Source organism: Sinocyclocheilus grahami, unplaced genomic scaffold (assembly GCF_001515645.1).
Source record: "Sinocyclocheilus grahami isolate Dianchi unplaced genomic scaffold, SAMN03320097.WGS_v1.1 scaffold98.1, whole genome shotgun sequence".
Classification (NCBI taxonomy): domain Eukaryota; kingdom Metazoa; phylum Chordata; class Actinopteri; order Cypriniformes; family Cyprinidae; genus Sinocyclocheilus; species Sinocyclocheilus grahami.
The window spans coordinates 1,256,413-1,268,445 of record NW_015505277.1 but is presented as its reverse complement, the minus strand read 5'-3'; the positions used below and the strand labels follow the sequence as shown (position 1 = coordinate 1,268,445).

The following is a 12,033-nucleotide window of genomic DNA, read 5'->3' as shown; positions in this document are numbered from 1 at the left end:
AGCACTTCAGTATTTTGTATGCATGTCCTGCTGTGTCATATTTTCTAATGTTAAGATTGCAAACCTGTCTTTTATATTTTTCATAAGTGTATCCATGTTCTCTTGTTTTAGGAGAAAACGAGTCTACTGGGGAAAGACTTAAAAAAAAAATTTTTTTAAAAAGCAAGCAAGTTAATAGACCCATTTTTGCTGAAATTCATTGTGCTGTTGTTGTTAACAGGCATGGTTTATTTGCTCTGCCTTAGGATTGCAAGTGTCCTGGGACAGGTGAGGGAGTGAGTGGAAGCTGGTGGAGCTACTCAGGGAGGACATCAAACTCCAGAGAGAGACAGAGGAGAGAAGAGCACAGGAGAGACTGTTTTCTCTTCTTGAGAGAATACTTAACAAATGCATTATTTATTAGCCATTCTCTATTAGCCAAGAGAAAACAGTGGGGAAAAAATGGGTACATTACAATTTTTCAATATATATTTTTAAACGTTGCATTGTAAATGAAACAACCTAATTTCTGTAGTTTTTTTTTGTGATGCATGTTAAAAATGAAATGAATAAGTTCTATACATTATTCATTTTTGTAGTGTAATTAATTTGTAAATGAGTACTTTCTGTACATTTTGTATTTTTGTTTTGCATATTCACGTGTGTAAATAAAAGAAGTAATTATGTACATTGTTCATTTTTTTTAATGCAGCTTATATTTTCACAAAACATTCTTCTATATGTTTATTTTTTTTAAAAAATGGGTACATTGCAATTTTTCAATATCTTTTTTTTAAATGTCACATTGTCAATGTTTTTGTGATGTAAGTTAAAAATGAAATGAATAAGTTGTATACATTATTTATTTTTGTAGTGTAATTTATTTGTAAATGAGCCTGAGTACTTTCTGTACATTTTGTCATTTTGTTTTGCATATTCACGTGTAAATAAAAGAGAAGTAATTATGTACATTAATTTTTTCAATGCAGCTTATAATATTTTCACAAAACATTCTTCTATATGTTTATTTTTTTTGTCCTGTAAATATTTTTTTTACGCATTAAAACAAATTGTTCTATACATTACTGAAAGCACATTTTACAACTATTTACAACAGTTTAGGTTTAACATCAGAAAAAACATCAGTTTTGAGCCCAACCCTGCCTCCATGTGTTCTGGGGTCTATATCCCAGAATCACTTGCGCACAGATGACAACGGTGTTTATATTCAAAGAACAGGGCAGGGTTTGCCAACCGCCATAAAACATCAAAAGAAGAAGAAGAACAGGGTGGGTGAGAGTTCTGTGGGGAATTCACATTGAAATGTAAGTATTGTGTTTTCATTTACTCAAATACTTAGCGAAAGTGTTAAAAGCCAGGTTGTTTTAACACAAAGCCCACAAACAATAAGACAACCACTATATAAGGCAATAGTCTTTCCCTTTGTTGTGTTTTTGCAGCACTGCCATTCAAGAAATGTCTACAAATATTTTAACCAAACTTTAGCACTTCAGTATTTTGTATGCCTGTCCTGCTGTGTCGTATTTCTAATGTTAAGATTGCAATGCAAACCTGTCTTTATATTTTTCATAAGTGTTTCCATTTTCTCTTGTTTTAGTACTATTCTGGAGAAAATGAGCCTGCTGGGGAAAGACTTAAAAAATACAAAGTAAGCAAGTTAATAGACACATTTTTGCTGAAATTCATTGTGCTGTTGTTGTTAACAGGCATGGTTTATTTGCTCTGCCTTAGGATTGCAAGTGTCCTGGGACAGGTGAGGGAGTGAGTGGAAGCTGGTGGAGCTACTCAGGGAGGACATCAAACTCCAGAGAGAGACAGAGGAGAGAAGAGCACAGGAGAGACTGTTTTCTCTTCTTGAGAGAATACTTAACAAATGCATTATTTATTAGCCATTCTCTATTAGCCAAGAGAAAACAGTGGGGAAAAAATGGGTACATTACAATTTTTCAATATATATTTTTAAACGTTGCATTGTAAATGAAACAACCTAATTTCTGTAGTTTATTTTTGTGATGCATGTTAAAAATGAAATGAATAAGTTCTATACATTATTCATTTTTGTAGTGTAATTAATTTGTAAATGAGTACTTTCTGTACATTTTGTATTTTTGTTTTGCATATTCACGTGTGTAAATAAAAGAAGTAATTATGTACATTGTTCATTTTTTTTAATGCAGCTTATATTTTCACAAAACATTCTTCTATATGTTTATTTTTTTTGTCCTGTAAATATTTTTTTTACGCATTAAAACAAATTGTTCTATACATTACTGAAAGCACATTTTACAACTATTTACAACAGTTTAGGTTTAACATCAGAAAAAACATCAGTTTTGAGCCCAACCCTGCCTCCATGTGTTCTGGGGTCTTCAGGAGGTGAATCTCTTGGTGAATGGCCAGCACCTCCTCAGTGATTCAGAGGACAATGTGGTGACAGTGGAACGAGGCATGTCAAGCACTCTGGAGACCACTCTGTATGATGTACCACTGGCAGACAGAAGAGAAACACCAGGGTCTGGATTGTGGCACCCCATCACTGTTGCCGTTCACTTCTCAGAAGATCTAGCAGCACTGTCAGGGCCTCCCAGCTCAGCCCAAAACCATTAAAACCTGTCCAGCGCTGGCACATTCAGCTTTATCCTGCAGTACAGGGGTCTGGTCTGATTTAGGGAAAGAAGGAAAAGATAAACTGTTGATAGGGTTGGAGCTAAACTCTGCAGGAAAGTGGATCTCGCAAGCCCGATTTGAGGATCACTGCTTTAAGTAAAAGTATTATCTTGCGTACTCTTATATACTTAAGGTATTGAGAGTAAAAGTATACAGTATTGTTCTGAAAAAAGAATTTGTCAGGACGGTTTTGCATTAATATTACTGCTGCACTACTGTGTATGTTGCATTTTTCTTCTGAATATGTTCAAGGTTATTAAATTTAAATTTGCCTACTAAATATACTGTTGGGTAGTTTAATCTACAACAATGCATCATGTTGTAAAAGACCATATTTTTGTAGTGTTGCTGTCCTGTGAGTGGAAAAAAAAGAAAGCTTAGTACTTCATATTTGTACAAGTATACTTAACGAATGTACTTCCTTACAGTCCACCAAGTGTCAACATTTTGTCAGAATATTAAAGGGGTCATATGATGTTGCTAAAAAGAACATTATTTTGTGTATTTTATAAAGAATATCTCTTTGGATTTGAGACTTTAGTCTTTGCAACTTTACAGATCTTCTTTATGCACCAAGAGCTTGTAACACTCCAAAGAGAAAGTAAAAATTGAAATCGCATCATATGACCCCCTTTAACAAATTTTTGCTAACTATATCAGAGGCAGTATCTGAAGGTCATACAGAGCACTGTTCAGCTGTGACAGCTGCCACTGAACATTGAGCTGTACAATGCTCTATTTTTATTTATTTTTTCACAGTTTTATTTTTATACTTAACTGCCTAAAAAATCCGGGTTGCAAACCTGTCTACATATGATCACCATGGTCAAGACAATAAATCGCACCTGAAGGTGGAGCGTCCTTCATGCACTTCGGAGGCCTGGTTTTCGAAGTCCGTGGCCTTCAAAGTGTGCACACTCAAATTTGGGACACAGCTTCTGATAGGTTTAACCAATAGGTGACATCGTTGATCTGCCTCTGGATAGTGAACGGACCATAGCGAGGACTCAGCTTATGACAGGGCAGATAATGGATATTCCTGGTAAAGAGTCAGACCTTCTGACCTGGGATGCGTTTCCCAAAAGCAACTATGGTCGTAACTCCCAACGTTACCAATAGAGTTCAATGGATCTAATGACCATAGTTATCTAACGATGCTTTTGGGAAACGCACCCCTGGATGGTACTGGGGAGTTGCAGCTCTTCTTGCATCGGCCTGGCTCTTTTGTCTCCCTAATGCCATTTGTAGATGGACATCATCTTAATCCCAGACTTCTCGCTCTCTTGGAACCAATGGTTCACAGCCAGAACCACAGAAGGCTTACCTGACAAGGTAAACAGGGGCGACTGATAACCGAGTATGCATTGGAACGGGGTTAGTTCGGTGGTGGCTTGACGCAAAGACTTCTGAGCATACTCGGCCCTGGGACAGCAGCGGCTCCAGCTGTGTTGCCGATCATCATAATATGACCTTAAAGATGTTCACCCAGTTGCTGTTATCATTGTTAATGAGGTCAACATGTTGCTCTCATGTGTCGGTCCTGCCTAACACAATTAAATACTTTGCTTTGTTATATATGTATTATGCCATATAAATTTAGATATTAATATAATAATATTATTATAGAATTTTATAGCATACATGAAAAAACTTAACAGTGGCAGAATAAATGTATTTTGTCATTTTTCTTCATTATATTTCTGTTTTTAAAAACGGTTGATACGTGTGTGTGTATGTGTGTGTGTGTGTGTGTGTGTGTGTGTGTGTAAATCATACATGAATGGTATGTTATCAATGCGTGTATTGTTTTCCCCTTATTCTTTATTCTTCTCATTGGTAAGTTGCTTGATGGTTCGATTAAACGTTTTTAAAACATAAAACATCACCGGCACATAAACACAAGTGTAGTAATACGAAAACACGCTCAAAATAATTTTATGTTGTTAAATATACAATACTAAATAGTGCACTTTAGCTTTGCTAATGCTAAAGGTTCTTGCGGACATTCATCACTTATGTAACTATTGATGCTCCAAAGGCAGTGACAAAGCGCGCATGCGCATTTGCAGCAGCATCAGCACCAGCGCAACAGAACAGCGCGATGCTCCAGCCTCTTCTTGTGTTTACTATCGTTTAGGGAAGATTTGATTATGAAAACCTTTAGATGATCCTTATACATGCTGATGGATGTTTTTTCTATCGTACCATACACATAAAAGGAGACGCGGACGTTACATAAAGAGCTCTGACAGGAGTCAGTCTCTCATTTACAGTGAGGGCCTTATCAGAGCACGTAGCATCGTTTACATCCAGATTGACCAGGGCTCTTGTTTTAATTTCGGTGGTTTCATGTGTATAAAGGTGTAAGGCTCTGCTCGGTGGGATGCACATCAGTGCTTTGCCGTACTCTCTCTCCGTTATAATGGCTGCTCTATATCAGGGCACGGACTCGTCTTCTCCGGATAAATATCTGGCGTTAAAAGACGTCAGAGAGGTGAAGGAGGAGACCACTCTAGACGAGAAGCTCTTTCTGCTGGCCTGCGAGAAGGGTAAGCGTATTTACCATGCACTCTAAAGGACGTGTTCCTGAAATATATTGTATAATACATTAATAATAATAATAATTTTAGGTTATAGATAGATTTTAGCTACTTGATTTTACAATGTCTTTTATTTTGGGGTTTAAATAACATGAATTTATATTATTGTTGTAAAAATAATTATGCTCTAATACTAAATATTTTGTTCTGATAAAATGCTATAGCCTACTGTTGTATATAGGTAGCGTTACCTTTGATATTTCACATATAGTCTATGTGGAGCTCTCGCTTTGTTTGGACGGATCATCATATTGTCAGTAATCATTCCATTTAGACAAAATTGTTAAGAAGAAAAAAGATTTTGACTTAAAACAACATAACATTTGGTGTGGTATACATATAGTACAAATATTTCATGTAATCTAGTTTTTGTGTGACCTAATATTAATTTAGAAACTGACTAGAATATTTTGACTTTTAAGAAATTGTGGGGAAACAAATGTCAAAACTTCAATATACACTTCAAAATAAACTTCAATTCAGTTTGTATATTTATTGAAAGCCACTTAAATGAGAAAATTCTACGACGTGAATGATTCATTCTAAGAAACCTCAGAAGTGCCAAAATGGAATGTTTCGAAATTGCTTGGATTTCTTAGAACAGTAATGAAACAGTGATGATATGAGAGTGAAGTAATAGAGTTGAACAGTTTTGTTTCTAATGGTTTAAGAGTAATTGCATTAGTAGCGTTGGAATTAAAAGTGTATTTATTTTACATGACACACTTCTAGGTAACAGTGATTTGTTTTGAGATAAGTAGATTTTGAGAGCTTGACTGATGATTCGGACGTCTTCAATGTTTAGTGTTTTGTTTAACAGAAGTGCGTAGTTTATTTCCAAGCATTCCAGAAACGGCTTGGAAAACGAATGAATTTCCTCTGGTTACATTGTGCAGACAAGAGTCAGTTGCTACTCTTTTACCATATAAAGAAATCCGAAAATGGCTTAGGGAAGGATGTCTCTCCTTTAAGGGTTACATTATTTTCCATCACAAACTGCTGTCCTCTCTTTCTTATAACATGTGTTGATGTCATTGTATAAACCATTGAGCTAATTTATTGTTACCTAACTACATTTTAAGGAGACTACTACATGGTGAAGAAACTTCTGGAGGAGAAGCGACATGGTGAATTAAACATTAACTGTGTAGATGTACTTGGGAGAGATGCTGTCACCATTTCAATCGAAAATGAGAATCTAGACATATTGCAGTTGCTCTTGGATCATGGCTGTCAGGTGAGAACACACCCATGTCCTCAGATCATGCATAACATGCTAGATAAAACCAATCTGTTCAGTTGAGATGGATGTGTGTGCGTGTGTGTGTGTGTGTGTGTGTGTGTGTGTGTGTGTGCACGTACACAGGCCACAGATGCATTGTTAGTGGCTATTGATTCAGAAGTGGTAGGAGCAGTTGACATCCTGCTAAACCATCGGCCCAGGCGTTCCTCCAAGCCTTCTATTGCGGTTAGTTTTTTTGCAAAAATTATCCTTTTCATTTTTTTTTTTTTTTATATTTGTTTAACTGAATGTTAGTGTTTTTCTATCAATAAATGTATTAATAAATATGAATTATTTAAAAGAACTAAATTGTCCTCAAAATTTCATATTGCATAATCAGATCCTTGAATACCTTTTTTAGAAATTGATGCAGCGCATTCAAAACCCAGAGTATTCCACCACCATGGATGTTGCTCCAGTCATTCTTGCTGCCCACCGGAACAATTATGAGATTTTGACCATGCTATTAAAGCAAGACATCTCTCTGCCACGACCCCATGCTGTAGGGTGCGAGTGCACCCTCTGTAATGCCAAGAACAAGAAGGACAGTCTTCGTCATTCAAGGCAATAATTTCTATCTAATCAAACCATGAAGTGAATGAATAGTCTAAAAAGGTCAAAAGCCATTTTATACAATGAGGCAGAGTTAATGAAAAATGAAATTTAAGGAACAATTTCAAGGCCATAGTCAGATCTTTATTTAAGAACAAATGTTTTAACGTATATGATAGATATCTTGAGATTCCGTGAAGTCCCTATTGAAGAATCACCTATAAATACATTTGAAAAGCACAAACAGCAATCCTAAAGTGTATTTACAATGTGGAGTTGAGTTTGACTGCATTATTTTGAGTGTTCTATTTCATCCTCCATCTGTGTCTCTTGCAGGTTCCGTCTAGATATCTATCGGTGCCTTGCTAGCCCATCCTTGATCATGCTTACGGAAGAAGACCCCATTCTGAGAGCATTCGAGCTCAGTGCTGATCTGAAAGAGCTGAGCCTGGTGGAAGTGGAGTTTCGGTAATGGAAGAGTGATTAGGGAAAGAGGTCTCATAGGGATCGCTGCTAAATGGAAAGAGCAAATTGGTTCGACAATTTTACATGCATGCATTTATAGCAGTTAATTTAACGGGGACAAAGGTTGCCAAAAGAGCAAGGATGTTTGCCCATGGTCAGACTTGATCATATTGAGACAAATTCCAAATCAACAGCTAAATTGAAACAAATTCACAATGTGTCTTCAGGTTTGCTTGAAAGGAAGAGAGTGGTTCATTTCATATGGAGCCTTTTTGTCGCAAATAAGGAATAAATAGTTCAGTAATTTGATTTTAAGTGAAACTTAAGAGTTTCTTGGTAAGTAATTCATGCACCATTAGCAAGTGTGGCTAGAGGTTTTGTCTACAGCAATTTTTGGCATACATGAACTGGTCAGTCAACTCAGAGACGTTCATTTGGATGAGAAATATATTACAATACAAACCTTGTGTTTGTCAAAAAGTAGGTGGTTCAGACTAATTTTTTCACTGGTGGAAAAAAAACATATGCATTTCTGTTTCGAGTAGCAATAAAAATAGCCAACAAGCAAATCTAGGGACCTGTAGATGTTCACACTCTCCCATGTTCCCCTATGAAACAATCACAGTCCAAACTATTTCTATAGTCTTCTTTGATTGACATCAAAACAGTTTCACCCAAGACCATGACAGATCTAGAAGAAAGAAAGGTTTCTCATTCGGGATTGTATTGTCATTATATTACAGGAATGATTATGAAGAACTTGCCAAGCAATGCAAGATGTTCGCCAAGGACCTGCTGGCTCAGGCCCGCAACTCTCGCGAGCTGGAGGTCATTCTAAACCACACGTCCAGTGAGGACCACGTAGACAAGAGAGGCCTACTAGAGGAACGCATGAACCTCAGTCGCCTCAAACTGGCCATAAAATACAACCAAAAGGAGGTTAATGAGGATTTTTAACAAAACTATGCTTGTATCTTCAACAGCCTGGGGTGCATTTCCCATACAATGACGTAACTTGCCTGCTGATCTACCATAGTACGGCGCATCGTTGGAAAAATGAACTAGCTTGTCACGTCCATTTCCCGAAACATAGTAACTTTGCCGCACATTTGTTGTTCAAACCCCGTTGGTTCAACAATAGAGAACCAATGATAATTCACATCACGAAGGTGATGTAGCTTTTGCTAATTGATCTGAATGTCATTATGGCTGTAAATAACGAACACTGTGGACTGCTTTGCTATTTTTGTTCTCCATTGTTTTGTTTTAATTGCAGATGTTTTATTCCATCCCAACTTCACTCTAACATCAAGGTTCCTACATACACATCCAGCGCTTTCATTTTCTTGACAAACTGAAAGACATAGAATGAAATTTGTATACAGTATATGGAATGAAAGATGTTAGCATGCACATTAGCTTGCTTATTTTGCTCAAAAGCAAGATCTATTTAAGTTCACGTCATGTTAGCGTGAAACTATACAGTACTTTGAGAGCTACAGTTCCATCCACACAACTTTGCAATGCTATTTGCGAAGAATGGTTTCGGGAAACAACAAATCGTGGAACTATATTGCTAACAGCAAAACCTGCCAATGATGGTTTTGGGAAATGTGCCTCGGTTAACAACCTTAAAGAGATAGTTTACCTATAAATTGAAACTCCGTCATCGTTTACTTAGCCTCAATTTGTTCCAAAATTGTATGAGCTTTTTACATCTTTTGAAGAATGTTGGTTGAGCGCAAAATAAGTTATTTTGAAGAATGCTGGTAACCAAACAGTTGATGGTAGCCACTGACTTTAATAGTACGAAAAAACATACTATGGAAGTCAATGGCTACCGTCAACTATTTGGTTTCCAACATTCTTCAAAATATCTCCTTTTATGCTCAACAGAAGAAAGAAACTCATAAAGATTTGTAACAACTTGAGATAGAACTTAATTTTTGGGGTGTACTATACCTTTAACCAATGACCAGATATTGTTGATATATCAACCTTTATTTTATAAGAAAGCACCAGGCATATATTTTTTTTTAATGCATTTTCTCGTATTCCAATCTGTACAGTTCGTTGCCCAGTCCAACTGTCAGCAGTTCCTGAACACGGTGTGGTTTGGTGAGATGGCGAGCTACCGCCGCAAGCACACATGCCTGAAGATCCTGTCTGTTTTGAGTGTGGCGCTGATGTGGCCTCTGCTATCCATCTGTTACCTGCTGGGACCCCGTTCTCGAGTGGGCCAGGTCATCCACACACCTTTTATCAAGTTCATCATTCATAGTGCCTCGTACTTCACCTTCCTGCTACTTCTAAACCTTTACTCACTGGTCTACAACGAGGATAAGAAGAACACCATGGGTCCCCCTTTGGAGTTGATAGACTACCTTCTCATTCTCTGGATTATAGGTGAGGATAGACGGCATACGTGTATGTACATGGACACTTTTTATATACTATTTTCTCTGCATGTGCTTTCTAGCTGACAAATATGAACCAAATAAGAATGTTGTGCTGTGATTGCAGTTTCAACAAAAAGCAAAAGATAAAAAAAAATAATAATAATAGAATAATTAAAATGAACCCACCAGCCTTGGACTTCTTTGCAGTATAAACATTCATTTCGTCCATTCCGTCATAATTCTACAACACCATTAGTATGACTGATAAATTACATAGAAAATGTTCCTTGATGCAGAAATAATAAACACTAGTGGTTAGCATCTCTCTAGAGTGCATTAGCATAATACCACTGGGTAATTTGTTGCTAATGGCACTTGTTTTAATTTTTGTCAAATTTCTTTCTTTAAAGACAACCTTCATGGATAAAATAAAAAGTACATTATGATTTATGACCTCAAATGCCTGTGGATTTAAGAATATCATATGATCAAGTCTGAAGAAAATGAAGACTGCATGAACACCACTAGAGGGAGGAAGAGGATTCTTTTACACTGCAAATTTACGAATATACATCACAGTTCATAACATTTAAAATAATATTTCATTAGATGTCCAATATGTTCTGATCACATCACCTTCCTTTTCATCTTAATATGGTGTTGTTTACTGCTTTTAGTAACACACCCAGAATTCTAGCCACCTCAGAAATTACGTGAATAGAATGTCAATAGAGATTTTGTCATGAAAATGATATTCAGCCCATCGGAGCAGAGCCTTACAATTTTAGCAAATTTATATACAATATTTTTTCTAAAACATGTTTCAAACTAAAACTGCAAGAAAATCATAGCCATACTGTATATCTGATCATATACTGTATATCTAATCAAGTTGTGTTCTAAATTTGACGTTGATTTTCAGTAAGATTTTGAGTTTCAAATAATTTCCACAATCCAGGTGTGACCATTTAGCCTTTTCGAATCATGTCTATGTATATATATATATATATATATATATATATATATATATATATATATATATATATATATATATACTGTATATATTTACATTGCATGTGCCAAAACCTATACCAAGTTTTGTTTAAGTTTAAGTTGTTTAAACTTTTTTTGCTACTTACAGTTATATATTAAATATAATTAAATATTTTTATTTAAATAAAAAAAAAAAGTTAAATATTTCTGCCAGGCATGATTCTTTGAGTTACATTGCCCCTGACAGGTGATTGAAAATCCCCAGCAGTAAGGAATTTCTGATTTGCTGCTTGAACAATTCTTTGCACTGATGGCAAATTCCTCTCTCTGCAGGCATGGTGTGGTCTGATGTGAAGCGTCTGTGGTATGAGGGATTGGAGGACTTCCTGGAAGAGTCACGGAACCAGCTGAGTTTTGTCATGAACTCGCTTTATTTGGCCACGTTTGCCCTAAAAGTGGTGGCTCACAGCAAGGTATAAACCCTGTCCAGAACATTTCATTCTGAGCACTTTACCAAGTTATTAAAGGACTAGTTTACTCAAGAATGAAAATTATTGCCATTCCAAACTATGACTGACTTTCTTCCATGGTACACAAAAGAAGTACTATTCTCTTCAACTTATCCTTTGTGTTCCATTGAAGAAGAAAATTAAGAGTTTGAAACAACACAAGGATGTGTAAATTACAGGATTTTCATTTTTGAAGGAGCCATAATGTTATATCACAGTACGTTTATATATATAAACATATATGTATATACAGGTGCATCTCAATAAATTAGAATGTCATGGAAAAGTTCATTTATTTCAGTAATTCAACTCAAATTGTGAAACTCGTGTATTAAATAAATTCAGTGCACACAGACTGAAGTAGTTTAAGTCTTTGGTTCTTTTAATTGTGATGATTTTGGCTCACATTTAATAAAAACCCATCAATTCACTATTTCAACAAATTTTTTTAGTGAATTGTTGGCCTTCTGGAAAGTATGTTCATATACTGTACATGTACTCAATACTTGGTAGGGGCTCCTTTTGCTTTAATTACTGCCTCAATTCGGCGTGGCATGGAGGTGATC

General features: G+C 36.0%; 1 protein-coding gene across 1 annotated transcript in view; it reads left to right on the top strand.

The window, feature by feature from the left end:
- The first annotated feature begins 4,738 nt into the window (after nucleotides 1-4,738).
- The window catches only part of LOC107588031 (short transient receptor potential channel 1), a 16,985-nt gene continuing 9,690 nt past the window's right edge, over nucleotides 4,739-12,033 (top strand). The window contains exons 1-8 of the mRNA XM_016276022.1: nucleotides 4,739-5,216; nucleotides 6,350-6,504; nucleotides 6,634-6,735; nucleotides 6,911-7,113; nucleotides 7,438-7,569; nucleotides 8,310-8,505; nucleotides 9,636-9,972; nucleotides 11,292-11,431. Of these exons, the coding sequence (XP_016131508.1) occupies nucleotides 5,051-5,216; nucleotides 6,350-6,504; nucleotides 6,634-6,735; nucleotides 6,911-7,113; nucleotides 7,438-7,569; nucleotides 8,310-8,505; nucleotides 9,636-9,972; nucleotides 11,292-11,431 (1,431 nt within the window). The 5' untranslated portion in view covers nucleotides 4,739-5,050. The remainder of the gene's footprint in view (nucleotides 5,217-6,349; nucleotides 6,505-6,633; nucleotides 6,736-6,910; nucleotides 7,114-7,437; nucleotides 7,570-8,309; nucleotides 8,506-9,635; nucleotides 9,973-11,291; nucleotides 11,432-12,033) is intronic.